At 62.4% G+C, this 24,594-nt stretch overlaps 2 protein-coding genes across 23 annotated transcripts in view; one reads left to right on the top strand and one right to left on the bottom strand.

Annotated features, from left to right (window-relative positions):
- IQANK1 (IQ motif and ankyrin repeat containing 1) overlaps nucleotides 1-4,573 on the top strand; it is a 24,411-nt gene extending 19,838 nt beyond the window's left edge. Inside the window, exons 8-14 of the mRNA XM_069599815.1 lie at nucleotides 2,785-2,933; nucleotides 2,989-3,043; nucleotides 3,156-3,248; nucleotides 3,417-3,525; nucleotides 3,618-3,711; nucleotides 3,784-3,918; nucleotides 4,005-4,573. Coding sequence (XP_069455916.1) covers nucleotides 2,785-2,933; nucleotides 2,989-3,043; nucleotides 3,156-3,248; nucleotides 3,417-3,525; nucleotides 3,618-3,711; nucleotides 3,784-3,918; nucleotides 4,005-4,308 — 939 coding nt within the window. The 3' untranslated portion in view covers nucleotides 4,309-4,573. The remainder of the gene's footprint in view (nucleotides 1-2,784; nucleotides 2,934-2,988; nucleotides 3,044-3,155; nucleotides 3,249-3,416; nucleotides 3,526-3,617; nucleotides 3,712-3,783; nucleotides 3,919-4,004) is intronic.
- On the bottom strand, nucleotides 4,569-24,477 carry SCRIB (scribble planar cell polarity protein). 22 transcript variants are annotated; one of them, XM_069599560.1, is made up of 37 exons: nucleotides 23,961-24,477; nucleotides 22,667-22,784; nucleotides 22,481-22,559; nucleotides 22,302-22,391; nucleotides 22,144-22,200; nucleotides 21,994-22,057; nucleotides 21,829-21,903; nucleotides 21,613-21,757; nucleotides 21,088-21,206; nucleotides 20,722-20,921; nucleotides 20,486-20,652; nucleotides 20,276-20,406; nucleotides 20,062-20,184; nucleotides 19,078-19,245; nucleotides 18,201-18,578; nucleotides 17,495-17,557; nucleotides 16,997-17,086; nucleotides 16,518-16,595; nucleotides 15,588-15,911; nucleotides 15,425-15,505; nucleotides 15,108-15,347; nucleotides 14,702-14,812; nucleotides 14,329-14,622; nucleotides 14,049-14,234; nucleotides 8,637-8,747; nucleotides 8,508-8,555; nucleotides 8,303-8,377; nucleotides 7,436-7,495; nucleotides 6,614-6,721; nucleotides 6,362-6,521; nucleotides 6,149-6,287; nucleotides 5,863-6,048; nucleotides 5,638-5,780; nucleotides 5,523-5,560; nucleotides 5,328-5,402; nucleotides 5,066-5,117; nucleotides 4,569-4,952 (listed from the first exon to the last, which is right to left on the bottom strand). In XM_069599560.1, the coding sequence occupies exons 1-37, from the start codon at nucleotides 24,117-24,119 to the stop codon at nucleotides 4,807-4,809; spliced, it is 4,881 nt and encodes a 1,626-aa protein (XP_069455661.1). In that variant the 5' UTR covers nucleotides 24,120-24,477; the 3' UTR covers nucleotides 4,569-4,806. The 22 variants fall into 22 exon arrangements, with proteins under 22 accessions (XP_069455661.1, XP_069455655.1, XP_069455651.1 ...); XM_069599554.1 differs by lacking the exon at nucleotides 5,328-5,402; XM_069599550.1 differs by having other exon boundaries at nucleotides 8,508-8,747; nucleotides 18,201-18,587; nucleotides 23,961-24,436.
- Between the last annotated feature and the right edge of the window lie 117 nt (nucleotides 24,478-24,594).

The following is a 24,594-nucleotide window of genomic DNA, read 5'->3' as shown; positions in this document are numbered from 1 at the left end:
CACCCACTCATGCTGTTTACTTGAGAGAAGTAAATTTTGAGGGAAACATTTTTTTAAATTCTCTTTAAAAAATTTTATTAGGCTGCACCAGGGTTTAGTTGTGGCATGTGGGATCTGGTTCCCTGACCAGGGATTCATCCTGCACTGAGAGCTTAGCTGCTGGGCCAGCAGGGATGTCCCACACTTGAGAGGAAATTTTGAGAAAGCAGGGACTGTGCTTTTGGTTGTCACATGAAAGGCAGTCACAAGTTGTGTCAAATGATTGGACTGGATTCATCTATCCATTTGTTCAAGCATCTTATCTAAGTTATTCATCCATTAAATCCCTTCAGTTCAGTTTAGTTCAGTCGCTCAGTCGTGTCCGACTCTTTGCGACCCCATGAATCGCAGCACGCCAGGCCTCCCTGTCCATCACCAACTCCCGGAGTTCACTCAGATTCATGTCCATTGAGTCAGTGATGCCATCCAGCCATCTCATCCTCTGTCGTCCCCTTCTCCTCCTGCCCCCAATCCCTCCCAGCATCACAGTCTTTTCCAGTGAGTCAACTCTTCGCATGAGGTGGCCAAAGTACTGGAGTTTCAGCTTTAGCATCATTCCTTCCAAAGAAATCCCAGGGCTGATCTCCTTCAGAATGGACTGGTTGGATCTCCTTGCTGTCCAAGGGACTCTCAAGAGTCTTCTCCAACACCACAGTTCAAAAGCATCAATTCTTCGGCACTCAGCCTTCTTCACAGTCCAACTCTCACATCCATACATGACCATTGGAAAAACCATAGTCTTGACCAGATGGACCTTAGTTGGCAAAGTAATGTTTCTGCTTTTTAATATGCTATCTAGGTTGGTCATAACTTTTCTTCCAAGGAGTAAGCGTCTTTTAATTTCATGGCTGCAATCACCATCTGCCGTGATTTTGGAGCCCCCAAAAATAAAGTCTGACACTGTTTCCACTGTCTCCCTATCTATTTCCCATGAAGTGATGGGACCGGATGCCATGATCTTCGTTTTCTGAATGTTGCGCTTTAAGCCAGCTTTTTAACTCTCCACTTTCACTTTCATCAAGAGGCTTTTGAGTTCCTCTTCACTTTCTGCCATAAGGGTGGTGTCATCTGCATATCTGAGCTTATTGATATTTCTCCCGGCAATCTTGATTCCAGCTTGTGCTTCATCCAGCCCAGCGTTTCTCATGATGTACTCTGCATAGAAGTTAAACAAGCAGGGTGACAATATACAGCCTTGATGTGCTGCTTTTCCTATTTGAAACCAGTCTGTCATTCCATATCCAGTTCTAACTGTTGCTTCCTGACCTGCATACAGATTTCTCAGGAGGCAGGTCAGGTGGTCTGGTATTCCCATCTCTTTCAGAATTTTCCACCGTTTATTGTGATCCACAGAGTCAAAGGTTTTGGCATAGTCAATAAAGCAGAAATAGATGTTTTCCTGGAACTCTCTTGCTTTTTGCATGATCCAGAGGATGTCGGCAATTTGATCTCTGGTTCCTCTGCCTTTTCTGAAACCAGCTTGAACATCAGGAAGTACACGGTTCACGTATTACTGAAGCCTGGCTTGGAGAATTTTGAGCATTACTTTACTAGCATGTGAGCTGAGTGCAATTGTGCGGTAGTTTGAGCATTCTTTGGCATTGCCTTTCTTTGAGATTGGAATGAAAACTGACCTTTTCCAGGCCTGTGGCCACTGATGAGTTTTCCAAATTTGCTGGTATATTGAGTACAGCACTTTCACAGCATCCTCTTTCAGGATTTGAAACAGCTCCACTGGAATGCCATCACCTCCACTAGCTTTGTTCGTAGTGATGCTTTCTAAGGCCCACTTGACTTCACATTCTAGGATGTCTGGCTCTAGGTGAGTGATCACACCATTGTGATAATGTGGGTCATGAGCTCTTTTTTGTACAGTTCTCCTGTGTATTCTTGCCACCTCTTCTTAATATCTTCTGCTTCTGTTAGGTCCATACCATTTCTGTCCTTTATCGAGCCCATCTTTGCATGAAGTGTTCCCTTGGTATCTCTAATTTTCTTGAAGAGATCTCTAGTCTTTCCCATTCAGTTCTTGTCCTCTATTTCTTTGCATTGATCACTGAAGAAGGCTTTCTTATCTCTTGCTAATTTTTGTGTATCAATTCATTATTTCATCCATTCATTCAATTAACCCAAGAATCCTCATTCTTTTATCATTTAATTCACTAACTTACTCATCTGCTCCATCTGTCCATTTCTCTCATCCCTGATTTTGCACATCTTTTAACTTTCTTTTTAAATACAAACCACATACTGAATATTATACAAATCAAAGTTGTGTGGCTCGATTAAACCCGGATTAACCTCCTGAGTCCAGAAATGAAACGCTGCCAGGCCCCTGTGCCCCATGCTGAGAAGCCCGCCTCCTTTGGCCATTCCTCACTCCAGAGCAGGAGCGGTGGGGCCTGGGATGGGTGCAGACGAGGGCTGTGTCCTACAGATGGAGGTCTGCGAGGGGACAACAAAGGCTGCAGCCAGGACCCTGCAGTGGGGGCTGGTGGGTGGGGTGTGGAGAAGAGCAGGTTGGGGGATGCGGAGCCTGATGTTTCGGGAAGGAGGCCATGGGGACCCTCCAGGGCCCGGCTTTGTGGGTGTTGATCATGATGGTCAAGGCTCCGGGCCCCTCCCTGGCCCACCATCAGGGCCGCCTTTGTGCCCCGGGGGTGTCCTGTCTGAAGTGGGACTGTAGCACCTCCCCAGGTGAAGAAGAGGCGGCCCAAGCTCTTGACCAGTGGCTTCTCTCGCTAGGTGGCCTCGCTGGACACGGTGGTCAGTGTGCTGCAGTCGTGGGACCTGAGCCTCACAGACGCCATGCTCCAGAACATGGAGGCAGAGCGGGAGCGCCGGGCCCAGGAGGCCGCGCGGCACCAGGAGGCGGAGGCCCAACGGTGCGGCAGGTGGGAGGCAGGGGGGCTGGCTCGGGGCTGCTCTGACCGCTCCCCTCCACTGTAGCATGAACCTCAAAGTACAGCAGCTGGCCAAGGATCAGCAGCAATGTCACCAACAGGTGAGCCGCCCGCCCCCGGAGGGGAGGTAGGGCGGGCAGAGAGCTGGGAGCGTGGAGGCGCCCTGCGGACCCCCAACCTGGTCCGGAGGCCGGCTCGCCCCCTGCCCCTCAGCTGCAGCAGGCCTACTGTGAGCTCAACCGGAGAATCGCGGAGCACGACCAGTGCGAGCAGAGGGGCGCAGGCCTGGCTGCGCTCATGCTGCAGGTTGGCTTCTCCCCCGCGGACCTGGGGAGCCCTACTTCTGGGCTGTCAGCTTCCAACAGCTGCCTTTGGAGTGGGGCGCCCCCTCTTCCTTAGGGGTCCCAGCTGTGCACAGCAGGCTGGTGTTGGTGTCCAGCCTTGCCCTGAGCAGAGCGTGGGGCCCCCCTGCAGGCCATCAAGGATGCAGAGGAGCAAGTGGACAGGCTCCAGCAGGAGGCCCAGAAGGCAGAGGAGGTGCTGGCCCTGGCCAGGCTGGAGCTGCGGGAGCAGACCCAGGAGGGTGGGTGGGGCGGGGCTGGGGCTGGAGCGGGAGGGCCCCTGGGGGTTATCTGGGCCGCTCCTCCCATCGGCCCCACATTTACATCCCCACAGCAGAGGAGGAGGTGCCCGGGCTTAAGTGCCAGGTCAGCGAGCTCCACGATGTGCTGATGAAGGACGTGGGTGACCGCATCCGCGCAGACGGCAGGTCAGTGGTCCCGGCCGGCCAGGGGTGGGCTGGGGTTCTAGCAGATGGCAGTGACCTGGAGGCCGCCCCCAGGTGGCCTCTTGTTATCGACCCTTCAGGCCAGGCGGCCACCTTCCTGCGCTACCAGGACACCAACTACGTGGACGCCGTGAACCCTGACCACCTGCGGCCGGAGAGGATCCGGCTGGCGCTGCTGGGGGCGCTCAGGTGAGGTGGGCAGAGGGCAGGCACCCGGACGCCACACCCACTCCCGCCCCAGCCCTCACTGCCCTAGGCCTGCGCTGTCCTCTCAGGTTCGGGAAGCCGCTGGTGTTTGACTTGCGTGAGGTGGATCTGTTCCCAGCCGTGCAGCAGCAGCTGGAGGCGGTGCAGCCAGGCCTGGCGCAGGAGCTGCTGGGCCGCGGGCTGCTGGAGCAGGAGAGGTACCTGTCGCTGCTGCGGCCGAGCGATGGGCCCGAGTATAGCCCCAACCAGTTCCAGGAGGCGCGCCTGCAGCACTTCCGCCTCTTCTTTGTCACCAAGGTTCGGTGGCCGCCGGCAGAGCAGCTGCAGGTCCTCCTGCCTGTGCGCGTGCAGCTGCCGGGCGGGGGCCTCTAGCAACCCGCCCCAATAAAGGGCCCGCCCCCGGGCGATGTGTGCGCGCAGTGCGCCTCCTCTGTGTGCACGCACCACGCAGGGGAGGGGCCTTGGGGGTGGTGAAGGTAGTCCCCCAGCCTCCCTCCTACCGGGGGGCAGCCCAGTCTGGGTAAGCCACCTGGAGTCCTCAGAGTCCCCGCACCCGCTGCCCCTAGATCGGGAGGGACAGAGGGGCCCACATTCGTGTGCCAGCAGCTGGACAGAGTAAGACGGACCAGATGTAAAACGTAGTCAATTTTATTCTCCTTAAACCACAAAATAGAGTCTTTGGTTGTACAAACATCACTAGTTACAGTCTCGCCAGGAGGTCCCGGCTGGGGAGGGCGCCGTTAGTCAGTGGCTAGAACTCCTCAGGGGACCTCTTTAAAATGCTACCGGCCAGGTTAAAAGACTCGGGGCAAGGGTGGTGTTGGCGCTGGCAGGGCCCCCACCCCAAGTCAGGGGAGGCACCCCGCCCCTCTAGGAGGGCACTGGGCCCAGGCCTCGGCGCCCTGGCCGCATGGCCCGGCGGCTGCTGCATAAGGCTACCTCCTCGGGACCCGCGGAGCCTGGAGAGGGCCTGCCCAGAAGCACCATGGCCACCTCTCCGTCCTCCTCTGGCAGACCTGCAGGCAGGGGCAGGGAGCGAGTGAGCAGATGGGCCTGGCACCCTGGAGCATGGGGGCGCTGTCGGGGGGGGTGGGGGGGTGGCGGGGCCTGCCCTGGCCTGCCAACTCACCTGGGCTCGGACGTGGTTCCAAGGACCTCAGCTCCTCAGCGAAATCTGGGGACTGCAAGGGGGAGAATGGCTGGTCAGGGACTACCCAGACCTGCCTGAAGCCCCCCGTAGGAGCCTGGGTGAGTTCCTGCAGAGCCCTGGTTGGGGGGGAGGGGGAGGAACCAGGAGGATATGGAGCAGGGGACAGGCTGGGAGACAGGCTGAGCGGAAAGCGGCAGGAGCCGGTCATGGCGTCCTGCAGAAGGGCCGGAGGGCCCGGTACCTGCATGTCATAGACAGGTCTGGAAGAGGGGAGGGCAGCAAACACCCTGTAGTCAAACTTCCTCCCAGACAAGGCCTTGAAAGGACAGCGTGAGGAGAGAGGCAGAGAGTGTAAGAAGAAAAGAAGGTGGGAGTCTGGATCCCTGCCCTGCCAAGGGTGGAAGGCAGGGGAGGGCGGCAGCTGCTGGCTCCTCACCAAGCGTCCCGGGGAGGTGCCGGTCTGGGGGCCAAGGTCTGGAGGAACAAGAAGGGGTCGTCGGGAGAAGTCCGCGCCACAGGCTGGGCTCCCGCCTCCCGCCCGACCTACAGACCTTCCAAGGGGGTGGGTGACGGAGTAGGAGCAGGCGAGGGGGCCTCGGCCAGGCGCTCCAGAGGCCCCCGCTTGCTCCGGCCCTCCTGGGACTTGCTGAGGACCATCTGTGCGCGCAGGGCGTCCTGCTCCAGGGACTTCATCCTGTGGGCGGGCGGAGGGCGGGCAGCAGGTAGGCAGCGCGAGGGGCGCAGGCAGCGGAGGGCAGGGCGGGACAGGGCCTCACCTGGCTGCCCTCCAGAGCGCCCGCTTCTCCGCCTCCAGGGCTCGGCGCTCTGCGGGGGACAAGGCCCGCTCTGGGGCCGGCAGCTCGGGGCTCTGCATGCGGAGCCGCTCCTGGTGGCGCCGCTCGGCCTTGGCAGTCCGCACTGGGGCACTGCCTCCCTGCGGCGGGGGAGATGCGGGGCCGAGCCTGGGCCGGGCGACAGGACAGGAGGGCCGGGTGGAGGGGCGCCGGGCACAGGTGGAGGGGCGCTGTGGGCAGGGGCTGAGGCGGCCCTCCCCAGCCTCACCCTTCCGCCGTGGGGCCCTGGCCGGCCCAGGGCGGCTCCTCTTCGGGCTCCTCGTCCTCGGGAGCATCGGCTTCCGGGCGCTCCGTGTCGGCCACCACCTCGCGCAGCATCTGCGCCCTTTTCTGCTGCAGCTTGCGGGCTACGGGGAGCGGCGGGTCAGGCTGGGTGCCGGCGTCCCCTGCCCCCCACCCCACCCCCGCGCCGCCTGCTCACCCTCCTCCTCCTGCATCTTCCGCAGGTCATCAGCGCCCACCAGCGACACGCGCTTAGGGGGGCCCTCGGCCTGGGGCACCCGAACCTCTAGCTCGAAGTACTTCTGCCGCTCGCGAAAGGACAGCTGCTCCGGCGAGGCCGTGGGCCCGGGCGTGGGGGGCTGGGGGAAGCACGCCCTCAGACCCGGCCCCTCGGGTGTCACACCCTCGCAGGCGCACGCAGCGGGGCACCTGAGGGCTGCCCACCACCTACCTGGGCAGGGGTGTCCAGGGGCGGGTGCAGGCCGGGCACAGCCGCGAACGTCCTATAGGCCTGCTTCACATTGGCTGGAAGCTCAGCAGGGGAGGGTGGGGAGGGGGGCTGGGGACCGGGTGCAGTGAGCTGAGCAGGGACAGCTGTCCCTGCAGCACCGCCCACCCCGCCACCAGCTGTCCTTGCTGACTGCCCCCACCCCTGTCCCCTGGGTCAGGGCACTCGGGCTGGGGACCACCTCTGCCCCTGGGGGCCGGGGAACCCCTTGGCCAGGCCTGAGCCAGTGGCTGGATCACCCCAGGCTTTGTCTGCAAAGGGGTTCAGGTGAGGGGTGTGAGGGATGGGGTGGGGGGAGAGAGATGGCGCCAAGGTGGGCAGCTGGGTGCCCAGGAAGCGAGGCCAGCACTCACCCATCTGCTGTCTGTTAGGAAGGGGCAGAGGCTGGGCGCTGAGCTCCAAGCTGGCACTTCAGTGTCTGCCCCAACCCTGCCACCAGGCCTGGCCCTCCCCATGCAGCAGAACCGAGGAGCCTCTGCAGGCAGGTGGGGGGCTCGGGGCAGGGTGGAGTGGCCCCCGGGAACTCCCAGACATGAAGACAGATGGGGGCAAAACCTCCAGGCACTGGGGAAGGCTGCCCTGACCCCCATTCCCCTCTACCCAGGAGGCCACAGGGAGCTCCCCAGCCTGTGATACCAGCCAGCTGGGCCAGGAAGGGGCCTGCAGGCCATACCCCTGTGGGATGGCAGCTGGGGAAGGCGTGTGCCCTGGCACCCTCCCCAGAGGAGCGGACTCTGAACACAGCACCCCACCATGTGTACTCACCTGCTGGTGGCCAGGGGAGCAGGGGGCCTCAGCCATCTCTCCACTTGCCGCAGGCAGCACCTGGAAGAGCCGAGAGGCGGGTGTGGGGAGGGTTAGGCAGGGCTGAGGGCCCCGAGGAGGAGGTGGGGAGTTGCCTGCCTCAGTAGCACAAAGGCTAGTCCTCAACGCCCTGACCTGAGCAGCCCTGAGACATCTGAGATGGATGGGCTGGGCTGGGCTGGGCTTCTCCCGGGTGGGGTGGCCACCCTCCCTGTGAGCCTCAGAGGCCCGTCAGCCAAGCTGTGCCCTTTTCTGAGAGAGGACACTGGGCCCCCTCCCCTCCTGGGGGCTTCCTACTCTTGCCTCGTGGGGCTGAGCACAAAGCCCCTTTACAGGCTCACTCAGCCCCCAGCTGGCACAGCCCTCCCCACCAGCTCTGCGGGGTCTCCCAGCAGCAGCTGAGCTGGGCAGCCCGCCCTCCAGGGAAGGGGTAAGAACCACAGGCCTCCGCCCAGGGCCCTGCCCGCACTGCAGCATTGGCCCTCCTCCCACCACGCTCCCGCAGTGGCCCCTGGGCCCACACAGCCCTCTGCTCTGCCTTGAGTCTGCCTCTGAGAGGTGGGGGGTGGGTGGCAGTGGGTGCATCACAGCTGGGCTCGGGTGGAGCAGGACAGACGTGTGCCAGGGGGGTGGCGCTCCAGCTCGGGCACCCCAGCCAGTCCCTGTCCCACTTGAGGGCCCTTTAAGGGCCTCAGCCCTCTCCCCAGGGGCAGGATCCTGGCAGAGCTCTGTCCTGCAGGGCCTCAGGTGAAGGGAAGGAAGACAGGGGTAGGACTGATGGACAAGTGGGCAGAGGCCAGAACAGGGGTGTGACAACCAGGGACTGACCCTCTGCATGCTGCCAGCGCCAGGGGTGGCGGCCAGGGCTCGGCAGGCTGGCTTCAGGCTCTCTGGGCTCCGACCCTAGGGGGCAGAGTGGACACAGGGCTGCCGGGGCCGTGCTTGCCAGAGTGCGGGGCGGGCAGCCAGGCCCAGGGATGCTGGGCTGTGGGGGGGAGCCCGCCATGCGGGGCGGGAGGGCCTGGGCACTCACCGTGGCCTCCGGGCCCCACAGTGGGATCTGTCCGGGCAGCTCCTTCTCCTGTGAGCAGAGGAGACAGTGGTCGGGGCCGACGGCCTCAGGCTCCCAGCCCAGGGGCTGCTGGCTGCGGGCGGCTCTGACCTTGCCGGAGCCCTCGGGGCTCAGCTCCCGGTCGATGGAGGAGATGCTTTCCAGGCTGTTCCGGCGGCCAAGGCCAGCCGCAAAGGGGTTGGCGATGATGCCTGGGGACACCTGCGGGGGAGGTGAGCCGCTGGGGTGGGCTCTGCTTGCTCAGGACTCCAGGCCACCACTGCCTCTGTGCCCAGGGCACCCACAGGTCGCGTCTGCACACCATGCTCCTGAGGATACGGCGATGCAGAGCACCAGGCGAGAGAGGTCGGCCCTGGACACGCATCCCGGAGCACAGAACCGACAAGGTGATGGGGCGACAGTGAAGCGCCCATGGCACAGAGCGGAACTGAGGCCAAAGTCCCAGTGGAAGGAGGCCGACAGACTCCTGACATCAGAAAAGGCCGTTTAAAGGAGGAAGAGTTGACTGTGGTGTTGACCGGAGTGATGACGACAGCAGACGTGAACACGCGCTTCTCCACCGTAAGCGAATGTCAGGACATGAAAGGTGCCTGCTCACAGGCACAGCCCAGCCCCCGAGCGGTCCTGAGACCCTGACAGCCAGGAACACGCCTGGCGCCCATATCCCGGCTCCTCAATAGCCCTGTCCACTAAGGGAACCAGTGCTCCTTGGAGAAAGAAGGTATGGCAAAGTGTGAGGTGACCCCAGACTTTCTGCTGTGCTAGAAAGGAGGCTGCCTGAGGGAGGCGGGTGATGTGAACAGGGCCCCGGGCCAGCCAGAAGCCCTCTTGTCAGCTCCGTCTGGATGGCTGGAGCACCAGATATCAACAGCAGCAGTGACAACTCTCACCACGAGATAAAACGGAAAATCTGTGCTAAGGAAGTCAGCGCCTGTGGAAGGAGCAGTGGGGAGGGCACACGACTGCCCTGGGGCTGATGAGGAGCTCGAGGAGGAGCGGGCTGCTGCACTCCCCAAGCACCCACACAGCACCTGTTAGTTTCTGGGGGAAAGCATCACCTGGTGGGGTGACCCAGAGACGCCCCCATGCAGGCACCACCCGTGGGTCTGGTGGGAGGCCCTCCAAGACAGTGTCAGCTCTGTGATAACCCTGCCAAAATGCAGCCACTGCAGCTCGTCCTGAGGAGGCACTGGACAGACCCCCAGCGAGCACCATCCATGCCATGATGGCCTGTGCTCACCTGAAGTTCCAGGTCAGGCTGGGAAACAACCAGATGCCCACATGCCTTGTGGCTCTAAAGGTCGCCTTGGACCGTTGGTGGGAGGCATGCAAGGCCTTTGAGTGAGAGGTCCTGTCTACTGTTCTTGACACTTTTCAACTCTAAAACTGTCACTACTTTATCTACTTACTTCTATCTTTCAAAACAGAAATAACAGCAGGAGAAACCGCACTAATGCAGATGCTGGCCTGGGGGCCACCGAGAGGGGATTCAGACTCCTGGAGGGCTGTGTTCACAGCTCGCAAAGGTTTAGCATGAGCAGAGGTTTGTCCTCCCGACCGCAGGGTCTTCGCTCCCCAACTGGAGGCTGACCTGGTGACGCGGCAGGGAGTGCGCCGTGTCCTACCCTCCGGACCGCTGGGGAACTCCCAGGAAACTCCGCTTTTAAAGTCATCTTTAAGAACTGAAAACGAGTTCTGGGCTTCCCCGGTGGCCCAGTGGTTAAGAATTCACCTGCCAATGCAGGGAACACAGGCTCGATCCCTGCTCCAGGAAGATCCCACATGCCGCAGAGCAGCACCAACTGCTGAGCACGGGGTCTAGGGTCTGTGCTTCCCGACACGAGACGCCACCTCAGTGAAAAGTCAGTGTGCAGCAACAAGACCAGCGCAGCCGAAAATAAAACTCAGACAAAAATAAGCCTGACTGTATGACAAGCTGGCAGGAGGACAATACGGAGAATCGTTTCCCAGTGACGTGACATAGTGTTTTGACTGTACCTCCTAAGTGGGTAAATCCTAAGGACATAAAGAAATGTTAAAATGCTATTAATAAATACTAGTAATAACACTGATATGGCTTTTTGAAATCAATAATTATAATATCACTTAATTTAATAAAATGACTTTTAAGATGAGAAAAAGAAACAAAGATAAAGTCAAAAGAATCAAAGCCTCCTGTCCTTAAGCACTGGTTGAACGTAACAACCTCACGGATTTTTTTCCCCCTAGAAACCTGCCTCCCGAGGACCCGTATGCTGCAGAGGCCCAGGAGCAAGGCCACAAGGACCAGCCAGTGATGGTCTGAGCCCCACGCCAGGGCTGAGGCAGGAGACACAGGGATGCCTGGGTGCACCATCAGGCTGGCGTGTCACCGGCTTGTCACCGCGGTGCCCACGCGGGCACCCTGCCTCACGAGGACCACAAAGACCAAAAAGCAGTCACCATGGGGGCTTCCAGGGCAGCCACTTGTTATTTAAAAATCAACCAATGAAAGGAAAGAATCAGAGTGTTTAGCACACATCTCCTGTGCAAAATCTTATTTTAGGATAAAAAGTAGCTGATAAAGTTTCTTCTTCACAGAAGGGTCATTAGAAGGACTGAAAACACTAGATGAGCAAGGAGTAACTGAGGCAGTCTTCCTTCGATCAGTAATCAAGGAAACATGGAAAAGAAAGGCAGTCTTGATCAAAATCCAAAAGGTGGTTTTTCTGAGAAGGCTGCTAAAATACACAAAACTTTGGTAAGTGTGATGGGGAGGAAGAGACGGCAGAAACCAGATCAAGACGGTGATGTGACCACAGAAATGGAGGGAGGAGAGAGAATGTTCTGGACCTTGCCCCAAACATGCTAAGCACCAGTCAGCAAGCTCTTCGAAGTGCACAGTAGCCCCTGCAGCACTGCCACCAGCTAGCCACCAGGCCTGCCCGCCTGTGCGGGGCCCTGGGTCAGCGGCCAGCACAGCAAGGACAGGCAGGTCCTGATGCCAGCCCGCCGCCTGCCGTGCAGAGGTTGGGGAGGACGCCAGGGCACAGCTCATGTGAAGACGCGCTTGCAGAACCCAAAGTTTGGAGAGATAGCTGTGAACCCTGATTCCTACAGGAGTTGAAGGGGTCACCACAGAAGCAGCAGGTGGGCTGAGGTTAACAGAAATGGGGCCGGGTGGATGACTGGCGTCCTGAGGGATACATGTCGCCCCTTTTTCTTTCAAGCACCGAGCTAGCTGGAGGAAACCTGTGGGCTGCACCTCACAGTACTTGCACAGGGCTGTAACAGCCATCAATGAAAGGACTCCAGAAAACTCAGCACTCATTTCAGAGAAAATTCTTACAGGTTATAAATGGAAACAGCCGTCCAAGTTTAAAAGAATGTTATATAAACTACCGCCTCCAAGTCGGCACAAGGCAAGGTCACTGTCTACCATCACCAGGTTCCAGGGGGGACGGAGGAGCCTGACCTCCCAGGAAAAGGGGACCTGCAGCCACCACCTGGGCCTCACGGCTTCCTCCTGGAGATGCAACAAAGTCACTGATGAGAATCAACAAGGAAGCAAGAGCAACCTAGGAATGTGCCTGGAGAAACATTACTCACACAGTCGCAGAGCTCAAAGTTAACCCCGAGCTCCCAACCAACTTACAGAACTGGCAGGTCCATTTGGAAGAGAAAACACACGAAAATAGACCAAAACTGTCGAAAGGAGAAAAACAGTGGGTGACTTCACCAGTTAGGTCTCCTGAAACATACTCTAAAGTGGCCACACAGAGGCCAGCAGCACTGGCTCAAGAACACGGCCGGCTCCCGGGGCCAGGGGATGCAGATCCAGCCTACGAGGGAAGTCAGATCTCCCCCGATCGCTGGGAGAGTGACGGACGGTCCAGTGCATTCCACTGGCATGGAAGATCCACTTGCTTGAGAAGCAATTCCAGTAGATTGTAGTGCTCTGTTTTCTAAAAAATAGCTTTGACCCAATCTTGCCCCAGAGAGGGTTTTTATCATCCAAATCCAAATCCAGACATTATGAGGAAGGTTAGACAACGTCACTCAGTCTCCATGTTTCTATAATCCCAGAGAAGCCATTGTGAAGGAGCGAAAGACAAAGCCCACTCATGCCCTACGCAAAAAGACAGAAGCTTACAACGCAAAAGACGAACTGCGAGTTAAGTGAGTCACACGTCAAAGGAGGCCAGGTCCAAGGAGACAAGCCTGAGGCTGGGCGGGGGTGGGAGACGGGGCAAGCCTGCGGCCTCAGGCCCAACACCCCTTCTTCCAGGGTGCTGTCCTGCAGAAAAGCCCCCAAAAGCATCAAGACAGGCTCTGAGCACTCTGGTTGGAAACACAGCACAGACAAAGCAACCCAGGGAGAAACGGCCAGACAGTCAGAAGAGCCCGGCGAAGCCTCTGTAACGCTGGGGAGACACCCGCTCTGCTCTTCGCCCTGGAATGTATTTACTCTCTTTGTACTGAAACCTTAAAAATAAGTACACGTGCTGACCGAAACATGTACGGTCATACTTTAAATGAGAAAGCAGAAGACACGGCCCTCTCTGGAAAACCTGAGCAAGGTCCTTCACCAGAAACAACAGGTTAGGGTTCCTGCAGGCACACAGGGATGTGGGCACAGAGACCAGCACAGGGGGTTCCAGAACCCAGGGTGTGGGGTCCCAGTCCAGCACCCAGGCAGGAGAAACAAAGACAAATGCACCATCCTTCCCAGTTCAGGAGACGACACACAGAAGGAGGGGGACCCCGCCTCGGCAGTGCAGGGACAGGGGCGGTAGGCTGCCGTCCCAGAGACCCACTGTAGCCCCATCCCCAGCAAGGAGGCCCTCAGGGAGCTGGCAGCTGCTGCGGGGAATGAGCCCCTGGAGGCGGGGGCTGGGGGCTGCTGCAAGAGAAGCGGCCCCCCTGGGCTGACGCTGAAAGCCCAGGGACAGCAGCAGCACAAGACAGCAGGGGCCCCCAAGAGGGCACAGCCAGGTCGGTGCAGGACACAGGCCAGGCTGGACACCAGGCCTCTGCAGCCCAGTCCTGTGCCTGGCAGCTGACACTTCCTCTAGGGGCTGCAACAGAGAACCGCTGGGTTCCCACAGGCCCACCCAGGCGTTTGAGTGGGGACACGGGTCTGGGCCCTGAGCTCCTTACTAAGGGGCTGCCAGAAAGCAGGCCTGTGCCAGGCCAGCGTGGCGGGGCCCAAGGGTTTGCAGGCGGGCTGTGTCCCGCTCTGGGCCGTCCTGCCCTGGCCTGGCGGCCCCAGGGCACAAATGCTGCTTGCCTGGTTCAACCTTTTCTTTGAAGACACGATCAGGCCTTCTGTACACATGCTCTGTCCCACCAGGGCCATGAGTGGGGCCGAAACAAGGGCCTGGCACCGGCACCACATGGCTCCCCCAGGTCTGACTCGCAACGGCCAAGCACGTCCTGGCCCTGGTGCACCAGGACCCTCCCGGCCACAATGGGGGCGGGACGCAGTTCCTGTGGCCAAGCGCCGGCCGGGCGGGCACTGACCTCGGGGGTGGCAGCACTGGTGTCGAAGCCGTCGCAGACCAGCACGGTCAGGGTGTCACCCACGCTGCGCAGCAGCTGCACGGCCTCTCCGTGCGTCAGACCCAGCAGGCTCTGCTGGTTCACCTCCAGCAGCCGCAGTCCAACCCGCAGCCGGCCGTCTCGCCCAGCTGCTCCCGAGGGGCTCACCTGCAGGGAGACCACCGCGCTCAGGACCAGCCCAGGACCTGGGCCCCTCCCCGCCTGAGAAGCCCACGGGGCAGGCGGGCGAGGGGGAGCTCACCTTGGAGATGAAGATCCCCTCATCGGTGGGGTCGCAGGGGTTCCCGGCATGGCCCTTGGCGCCCCCACGGATGCTGATGCCCAGCCTCTCCCCAGGGGCCTTCTGGATGCAGAGCTCCCGCATGCCCGGGGGCGGTGGGTCCCTCCGCACGAGCAGCACCAGCTCCAGGCAGGGCCGGAGCAGGGCGCTGACTGCTTCCTGGTGCGTGGCCTCCCGCACGTCCTGCCCGTTCACTGCCAGGATGCGGTCCCCGACCCGCAGGCCACTGCGTGCAGCCAGGCCCCGGGGGAGCACCTGTGGGGGGAGGGCCGGGCGCCATGGGCAGGGGGCTGGGCCCCCCTGCACCCCAAGACGCCCACGGGGCCTGCTCTACCTTGGAGATGAACACGCCGGGCTCCTGGACACCGAACGGGTGGCTGGAGTGGTCGGAGCCCCCAACGATGCTGAGCCCCAAGGGGCCCCCTGCTCTGGGCAGACAGATCTCCTGGGAACATGGAGGAACAAGAAGGGTGGCTGGAACAAGCCAAACATTAAAGGAAGGCTTCCCAAGCGCAGTGGATGTGTGAGACCCGGGAGCCCCACCACAGGGAGGCCGCGTGACGGTGCAGAGAAGACTGCAGGGGGAGGGAGCCCCTACGGAACGACACCGTGTCCTGGAGCCTGCAAGGACAGGGCCGAGGCCCTGTTCTCCCTCCAGCGGGGCCGACAGCCACACCTAGAGCTGTGCGGCTGTGGAGAAGGGGGCTGGCTGGTGGGCAGGGCCAGGGCTGCGGTCTCACCTCCACTGGGTACGGCCCCTCCAGGGCAGCGGCCAGCAGACCAGAGGGCAGCCTCAGAGGCCCGGGCTCCCCTGGGGTGGCAGGGGCAGCAGTAGGGGGCAAGGGGGAGTGGGGGGGAGGGCTCGGGGCGAGGGGCCCCCCAGCCTCCCGCTCCAGCAGCAGGGCGATGGTGGGCGAGGCGGCGGTCAGCAGGGAGACGGCGTGGTCGTGCCTGGCCTCAGTCATGTCCACCCCGTTGATCTGCAAGAGTGCAGCCCATCAGACAGCGCCAGGAAGAGGGGTTCATGGGTGCTGGGCAGGCCTACCGCCGTACTCACGGAAAGGACTCGGTCGCCGACCTGCAGGGTGCCTGCCCGGTGGGCAGCGCCCCCCTCAGCGATGCGGGAGATGAAGATGCCCTGAAGGGGGGATGACGAGTGGGTGTCCGCAGGCTGGCCAGGCCTGCCCCCCACCCTGCCCTGGCCCTGGCCCCAGCCTTACCCCGTCACCGGCCCGGTAGGGTGTGGAGCCTTTCCCACCTGCAATGCTGAAACCCAGCCCCTTTTCACTGCGCACGAGACAGGCCACGTGGCGCTGGCGGGGTGGCCCGGGGGGCTCGGGCAGGAGCAGGGGCAGGCGCAGGCCGCCCCCGCGCCGCTCCCGCGGGCTGTAGTCATCCTCGGGCCGCAGGGCTGTGACTGTGACCGCGTTCTCAGGCTCCACCATGCGCTCCCGCCACAGCCGCATGTGCACGGTGGTACCCGCCCCGCGCAGCGCCTCCACGGCCTGCTGGTGCTCCGCTTCCTGCAGGGCCACGCCGTTCACCTGCCACACGGCACTTGTCAGCCTGCCCTCTGCAGGCGGGCTGGCTGAGCGGGCACAAGCCACAGCATGCCAGGGGCTGCTGCCCCCCTCCCTGTGGGTACCGGCTACCTATCTGGGCAACACAGGGCTAGGAGGCCCACTGTCGAGGAAGCAGGAGACTCCCCTGCTAGGTCACAGCACCCAGTCCTGGCGCCCCTGCCCCGCACACCTGCTCCTTATCTGAGCAGTCCTGGGGAGGATGCCCAGGGGTTCTACGCCTCTGGTCCTGCCCCGCGCTCTCTGAGCTGCTGGGACACAGCAGCCCCTCCGTCAAGTGAGTGCAGGGTCACTTCCTCCTGCCCCCATCCTCCAGAGCAGACTGCCCTGACTCCCTGACAGGCACGTGGGCTCCAATGCTCCCTGCCCAGATGCGGGTTTCTGTCTCGGACTGACCTCCGGTCTACACGGAGCTCTAGCTTATGAGCTCCATGCCTCACAAGGGTCTCATGCTTGGGGCTCTCAGGAGGAAATGGGCACCCCCTTTCTGGAGGGGAGGCAGCCCAGCACCAAAAGTGGGACTGAGAGGTCCCAAGGGTGTGCACTTCACACGGTGGCCGGGGGGCTCACCTCGAGGAGCTTGTCGCCTACTCGGACCCCAGCCCGAGCCGCAGGGCCCTCCTCAGACACCCGGGAGATGAAAATGCCCTGCAGGACAGACAGAGACAATCCAAGAACGTCGGCGGATGCCCTTCCAGAGAGAGGCCCTCAGCAGCTGTGCAAGGCCCAGAAGCCCCCCAGTCAGGGCTGCAAAGACACCCCAGGGTGCAGGAAAGGCAGAAGTGGGCCTGCAGTGGTCAGACAGCCTGGGTGTGGGCTGCTGTGGGGTCCCAGGCATCAGGGAGTGAGGGTATAGGTCAGTCCCGGGAAGTCTGACCCACACACAGCACAAGAGGCGCCGGTGAAAGGGAGGTGAGGCTGAAAGAGACGGCGGGCAGACCGGCGGCCCTGACCGTCCTCTACGACGCTGCCCCCAACCCCGGCCTCCAGGACCTCGTGTGCTGCCGGGGCAGGGCCCACGGGCAGCACAGGGTGGGGTGGCTCCTCACCTCGTCATCTCCCTTGTAGGGCGTGGAGCCCTTGCCACCCGCAATGCTGATGCCCAGGCCCCCCGTCTGCCGCACGATGGTGAGCGTCAGCTGGAAACAGAACAGACACGCTGTGTCCAGGGAGGGCTGAGGGGCCAGGGCCTGGTCCCCTCCGGCCACCAGCCGCCTCTCCCAGGGCCGGCTTGGCCCACAGAGGAGCTGACGAGGTGGGGGCTGCCAGGCTCCAGGGAGCGCAGGCAGAGGGAGTGCTCTCCTGTGGGTGACGGGGGCCTTCCAGGGCTGGAGCGTCGGAGGAGGGGGGCACACCCTGCACCTCCTCCAAGATCGGCCACCCCTGCCTGGAGGCCGGTGCCTGTGGGTCTAGCGGGCACCCCAGACCCTGGCTCTGAGTTTGGGGAGGAGGCCTGAGCAGCAGCGGGAAGGAGATGGAGAACCCGCAGCCCGAGAGCAAGGCCCGCGAAGCCCGGGGCAAGAGCACAGCAGCAAGCGAGTACAGACCTCTTCCTCCTCAATGCGAGCGGGCTCTATCAGCAGGTTATTGGCCTGGTCAAACGACACCCCCTGTTAGGACAGGACCAGCAAGGACATGCAGGTCAGCTGCCGCCCGGCCCCGCCACCTCCTTGCCCAGCCCCGCCATGAGCAAGAAAGAGAGAGAAGACCACATCAAGCTCCCACAGCCTGAGCGCCTGGCCCTTCCCGCCTGGGTCTGGTACTGCCCCCAGGCAGGGGGTCCCCTCAGGTCAGGAGGCCTGGCTGCTGCTGCCGACCTGCCAAGTGGGCAGGCTGGGCCGGTGCCAGGTGGGCCTACGCCTGGCTGTGCCAGCTCTAACTGTCCAGACCCACCCAGCCGCCATGGCACCAGGCTGTCTGCGCTCAGCACAGAACCACAGACACGTCAGACATGGGGCTGCTGTGGGGCGGGGCATCCCATGAAGACAGGGGCCTGTGAGAGCCAGCCCTCCAGAGGCTAGGGCAGGCAGAGGGGCCTGGGCAGAGGCGGGAACTGCCAGGGGCTTGGGACGGGGCTACAGGGCCAGCACGGAGCTTGCAACTGAGTCAGCACCCAGCCTGCAGAGGAGAGTGGGGAGCTGGGGACAGGCATCTCCCATGCCAGTTGCCTCAAGAGTCGCCTGGGACCCACGCCAGTGTGGACCAGGGGGCCCGGCTAGTTGGGTTCAGGCTGGCGTGTGGGGCCAGACCCACCTTGACAGAGGGTGCAGAGGCCACTGCCTTCTCCTCCTCTGCTGCCACCGCCGCCTCCCCCTCCTCTTCCTCCTCAGCCTCGTCGTCTTCCTCCTCCTCTTCTGCTCGCGGAGCCCAGGACATATGGGGGCCGTTGTGCCAGCTCCCAGCCCCCACTGGGCCCTCACTGTCTGGCGGTGTCCCCTGCAGGAGAGCCACCACGGCCTCGGGCTGGGGCAGCTTGGAGATCTTGAAGTGCTTCTTGTAGTGGGGTGTGTCCTTGCGGATGAGCCTTTGTCTGCCCCCTGGCAGGGGCCAGGGCGCCTCTGGCTGGCCCTCCTCGCTCTCGCCGTCCTCCCTGGGCAGGAGCAGCGTGTCCTCCGCGAAGCGCACAGTGGGCTGTGAGAGCTGAGCATGAGGACTAGGCTGGCCCACCCCCAAGCGCAGGGCCCAAGGCAGCAGACAGGCGCTGAGAGGGCCTGCTGCTCAAAGAACAGGGACAAGTAATGAGCCAGCGAGGGGCACGGAGCAGTCAGGGGGAAGAGCGGGCTCGGGGGCTGGGAGGCTCTGCCCACCGTGCTCTCAGCAGCCTGAGGCGGGGCCCCAGCAGGACTGTGAGGAAGGCCCTGGTGTCTGGGAATGTTCCAGAGGAGAACGTGTGGTAGCGTGGGTGGGCAAGGCCCAGTCCAAGCCGGCCTTGAAGTGAAGACCCTCCTCCCCCCGCCCTCGCCCGGCCTGGGGCCGCCTGACTCCTGCTGGGCGCCTCACAGGGAAGTGTGCACCTGGGGGCCCACCTGAGAGCGCCGACTGGTGCTGCCTGCACGCGTGCTTGGAAAGGAGGCGGGGTGGGAGCCGGCAGGCCCGCCCCTGAGGAAGCGGCCCCCAAGGCCAGTCTCACCTCCTCGTAGGTCTCCTCCATGACCTCCTCCTGGGTGGCTGGCACGGGTTCCTGCTGGCTCAGCCCCTCCTCCTCGGCCAGCGGGCCCTCAGGCTCGCCCTGGGAGGCTGTGCCGGCAGACAGGTGTGAGTCTGCACTCAGGCCAGACTCAGTGCTCAGCCTCTTCTCCTGTGGCAGGGGAAGGCAGTGGGTTGGGCTACCCCTGGAGGATCCCACATTGCAGGATGCACCCCAGGCCTCCCTGCTGCCTGACCACAGAGCCTCGGGAGCTTCCCCTCCTAGCTGCCCCCATCCTGCAGGAAGTCTGTGCTCATCCTCTGGGGTGCCTGCCGTCCCACCCCTAGGGAAGCCACACTTCCAGCTTCAACAGCTGTGGATACACAAAGCCACCCTTCTGTGGTTTGAACCCTCAAGGCTTATTCCAAAAAAATCACAAGGGCAGGGGCTGATAAGTCCCCGAGCAAATGCCAGCTCGAGGACGGGCAGGCGCCCCAACCAGCATGAGCATGCTTCGCGGATCAGCGAGGGCAGCTTCCCGTGGGTGGCTGTGTACTGCAGACATAGGTCCTGCCCCAGGCACCAGGCACCATGCTGTACCCAGGGGTCCTGAGCTAGCGGAGCTGGGCCTGCCTGACTCTGAACAGCCCCCTTCATGGAAGCTGACAGTGTGGGTGCCCTTGAGACGTGCCAGCCCATAGGCCCACTGCTCCAGCCCCTCCTGGCTCCTCACGGGCAGCTGCCCCACGTCCACGCCACATGGCTCTTGTGTCTGCCCAGTGGCCCTGGGTGGAGGCAGCCTACTCTGCACAAGGCGCGTGCACTTGGCCCTGAGCTTCCCAACCAGCACCACAGCCTGGCTCCTCTCCTGGTGGGTTCCCCATGCCCACGCTGGCCAGAAGCCCCGCACCCAGCCTGGGGCTCCCACGGGAAGGCCTGTAAGTCAGGTGGCTGTCCCTCCCGTGGCCTGCTGGTCCCCATAAGCACCTCCTCAGAGAGCGAGGGTGGCACAGGGTCAGGCCTGCAGGAGGTGGCTTCGCTCCGGCGCTCCACACCCCTCTTCATCACCTTGAGCTCGCTGGGGTGTGGCGTAGCCCGACGCTGCAGGCCCTGCAGTGGGCACAGGGGTGAGGGGCAGGTGGGGCAGGGGTCAGGCGGGGGTGGGGAGGCGGGAGCCCCCGGGGACCCCACCCCGCCATACCCGTTTCTCAGCAGCGGCTTCCTCTGGGTCGTCGTCGCCCACGGGGGCCTCCAGGAACTGGATGACGCTGACACGGCTGAGCGGGGCATCTCCCCAGCTTTCCGAAGGGCTGCTCTGCAGCCCAGGGTCCTCTGTGGAAGCGCGTGTCAGGGGGAACCCCACCCCGCCCCAGGCCCCGCCTCGCCCCAGGCCCCGCCCCCAGTGACCTACCGAGGCTGGGCAGGGGCTGCTGTGGCAGCAGGTAGCAGGTGAGCACCTTCTCGCCCGTCTGGGTGTCATCCTCAGTCTGGAACCGAAGCATGGGCTGCGCCTGGTTCTCCGCTAGCCACAAGGCCTTCAGGTTGAGGTGTGTGAGTGCGAAGGGCAGACTCTGCAGGCTGGGGGTGGGGGCGCAGTCAGCTTATGGAGAGTCAGGCCCAGCGCCGCGGGATGGGGGCGGCACTCACCGGTTGCCCGCCACATCCAGCACGTGTAGCTCAGCCGTGTGGGCGAGTTCTGGCGGCAGGACGGCCAGGCGGTTGTCCCTCAAAGAGAGGACGCTGAGTGCCACACAGCCCCCAATCTCAGGCGGCAGTGCCTCTAGGTGGTTGCGGTCCACGTTGAGGTTGGTCAGCTTGGTCAGTTTCCCCAAGGAGTGGGGCAGGGCCTGGCCGGGAGGAGTGAGGGTCAGAGACCAGCAGGAGCCCGAGGGTGCAGTCTCTGCCCTTGCTCTGGCCCCAACGAAGCAGATGTCTGGCTCCTACCACTCTGCACGTCTCCAGGTGCTCCCCCAGTCTCCCTGCCTCCCACACTAACTCTGAAACCGGCCCCACCGTCAGCAGGTTCTCAGTGAGGATCAGCTCCGACAGGTTCTCACAGTCCCCGATGGCTTCTGTCACCTCGCACAGGCGATTCTGGTCGACCTTCAAGATGGACAACTGCTTCAGCTGACCTGGCGTTGGGAAGATGCAGCAACAGGCTCAGTGGGGCCGGGAGCCTTGGACACTCACGAGACTGCAGCAGCCTGCGCTGGCTCAAAGATTCCTGCTTCTGCACTGTGAGACTGCTGAGACCTCAGCCTCCCTCCAGACGCACGCTCACTGCCCCACCCTGCTGCCAACCGGAGCAAGCCCAGCGGCTCCTGGATCCCCGGGCCCTCGTGCCCTCACGAGCTCACCACCAGCACTCGCCACCGCGCACTGCCTCAGCTCCTCAGGTGCTAGTACGAGTCGTGCCACTGTGGCCCAATGCCTCCCCTCCGCAGGGACGGGTCCCAGAACCCAGCAGAGCCAGGGCTCCTCGCCCCAGGACCCCGCTCGGCCTAGGTTCACACTAGCCACGCCCCTCCCAGCACTGACCAATGCCGTCTGGAAGCCGCTGCAGCAGGTTCTGTGAGAGCAGCAGGTCAGTGAGCAGCACCAGCCCCCCAAGCTCTGCAGGCAGCTCCTCCAGCCGGTTCTCTGACACATCCAGGCACACCAGGCGCCGCAGATTCCCAAGCTCCTGGGGGCGGGTGCAGAGGGTCAGGGGGAGGGACAGGACCAACGTGGGGTGGCAGCCACACCCTCACTCACCGGGGGCAGGGCCGATAGCTGGTTCCGGTCCAGCCACAGCTCCCGCAGGTTGGGCAGGGCTCCCAAGGTGTCAGGCTGCAAGAAGAGGCAGGACAGGGTGATGGCCAAGGCTCCCTTGCCCTGCCTGGCCCCGCCCCACCCATGACAGCCCCACCCTCTCCACACCAGCACTTCCAGATCGTTGCCTCCCAAATCCAGCTGTTCCAGCTTGACCAGGAAAGACAGGGACCTGCAGAGGAAACAGAGTAAGGTCTGTTGTGGCCAAATGGCCCACGGTCCCTGGGGCTAGCTGCCGGCAGGGGCGAGCTCACTCACGCAGGCAAGGACTTGAGCAGATTCTCCCGGAGCTCCAGGGTCACCAGGTTGGCGAGGCTGAACGAGACCAGGACAGAGTGTGAGAGGAGGCAGGATGGTGGGGAGTAGTGCAGGGACAGGGCTCGGCTGAGCCCCCCGCCCCGCAGGAAGGCACTCACTTGCCCACGTCCCCAGGCAGCGCCTGCAGGGACACATCATTCAGCGCCAGGTGAGCCAGACTGCGTAGCTGAGTGAAACCTTCAGGGAGCCTAAGGAGAGAAGAGGGTCCTCAGATGCCCAGGCCAGGGCTGCAGAACCCCCACGGCCCATGCCCAGCCCTGGTATGGCTACCACCCACCTAGACAAGGGGTTCCCACTGAAGTCAGCAATCTCCAGAGCTTTGCAGAACTTGATGCTCTCAGGGATCTCAGGGATGTCTGCGAGGAGAAAGGGGTCACCATGGAAAGATGCCCACAGCCTCCAGGAGCTCAAAGCTTTTCCTGCCACCCTCAGATGCCACCCCACGCCTGCCCCAGCTCCACACCATTCCGGGACACATCCAGCTCCACCAGCTGCATGAAGTTGGCCACCTCCGGAGGCAAGCGCTGGATCTCGTTGTCACTCAGGCCCAGCTTGCGCAGGTTCAGTAACCTAAAGAAGGGCTGTAGACAGGGGGTAGGGTCAGAGTGACAGGCCCTGTAGCGAGGGCCCCTCCCTGCTCCAGGCCACACAGGAACCCTGGGTCCTGTCCCATCACCCTGGTCTGCAGTAAGAAAAGCAACAAGATAAAAACATACACAGCTTCTCAAGCTTCTGACTCCTTGACTTTTGACACCTGGTCCTTTTGTGTTACCTCAGAGACACACCTCCCCACCCACCACCCCCCACATGCAACATCGCCAGCTGACCTACCTTACACACTCAAGTCTTAGTCTTAACTGAGAAATCACTTCCTTTCTCTGACCTGACGAGTCTCTGTTCCCTGCCCTTTGTGTTCCCTCAGGGCTCTACCTACCATCTGAATCACCTCTTCGACCCACCCAGCCGGTGGGCCCTCCAAAGCCTGCAGTAGTTTCTGTGACTGTACCCCAGCAACCAGCCCAGCCTGAGACACGGACAAGAATTTGGAAACTACCAAAAAAAAGTAGCGAAAACAGCAGGGGCCACAGATCTGCGTAAGGAGCCCTGGTCCAAGTTCTGGAATGAAGCCACACCCTCTGTGGCATGCAGCCCCTAGGCATTGGGCCACTTGGCACCCCATCTCCAAAAAGGAAATCCTTTTGTGACCTGCTTCCTTTAACCTTCTCTCCCAAGTGGCCTTAGAAGGAAAGCAAGCTGACGGGAAGAAACAAGGCAGTGAGAGGTAGGTGGAACACAGGCTGGTCAGGGACAGACACCATAAGAAGGCTCCCTCTGACCCCGCCCCAGCACCCTATAGGAAGAGAGCAGTCAGGACAGAGGCTGGGCTCCCCCTCCAGAGTAGTCCAGCAAGTTTGTATCCATCAGCCAAGCCGGTTAACCTTCCACCCCGATCTACCTCAAGCCCATCCACCTCCCCCGGCGGCTTTCCATCTGTAGCTCCTCCTCTAGGCTGTGACCATCCCCCCCTACCCAGGCAGGTACCTGATGACCGATGCCACCTGGTGCCAGCGCCGGCGGTGGGTGAGGAGGGTGGGGCTGGCCAGGGTAGGGCTCTGGCCAGTAAGAACCAGCAGGGCCGGCTGGGCGCTGCGGTGTCCCGCGCAGGCCAGGGCCGGCTGAGGGCTCGGAGGAGCGAACGGTCGCATCCATACTGACCCTGCCGACCTGGAACGAGGGCTGGGCCGGCGGCCACTCACCTTGGGCAGCTCGCGCAGCTGGTTGGCGTCGAGGAGCAGTTCCTCCAGGCTGCGGCTGTACCGATAGATCTCCTCTGGCACGGCCTGCAGCGAGCAGTGCCGCTTGTCCACCGACTCCACGTGCCGGTTGCAGCGCCAGAGCGGGATGCACTTGAGCATGGTGCGGGCGGGCGCGGGATCCGTCGGCGGGCGGGGGGCGGGGCTCGGCCCGCATGAGCGCCGGACCGGGGGAGAGGCAGGGGGCGGCCCGGGGCGGCGGCGGCGGTGGCGGCGCGCTGGGCCGGGCCCGCGCTCGGAACGCTCGGACCGCGGCGGCCTGGGTTGGGGGCGCGGCCCGGCCGGGGCTCAGACTCTCAGGACACGGCGGCGGCCCGGCATCCCGCCTGGCCCACTTGACCCGGTCCGTCCGCTCGCCCGCCGCCTATGCCGCAGTCGGAGACGCCTCCCCTGCCCGCCGGACTGCCCCGCCGACAACCGCCGGTCGCCGCGCAGCCCGCCGGGAAGCCGAGGCCCGCCCTCGCCGCCCCGAACTGCAACCCCCACAAGGCCCTGCGGCGCCGGTGCCTCTGAGTACCCGTAGCGGCGCCGCGCACAGCCTGTCGGGAAGCTCGAGTCGCCCCTGGCGCAAAGGACG

This window comes from Ovis canadensis, chromosome 9, assembly GCF_042477335.2.
Source record: "Ovis canadensis isolate MfBH-ARS-UI-01 breed Bighorn chromosome 9, ARS-UI_OviCan_v2, whole genome shotgun sequence".
Classification (NCBI taxonomy): Eukaryota; Metazoa; Chordata; class Mammalia; order Artiodactyla; family Bovidae; genus Ovis; species Ovis canadensis.
The sequence above is the reverse complement of the archived record's forward strand: the minus strand, read 5'-3'. Positions and strand labels throughout refer to the sequence as shown.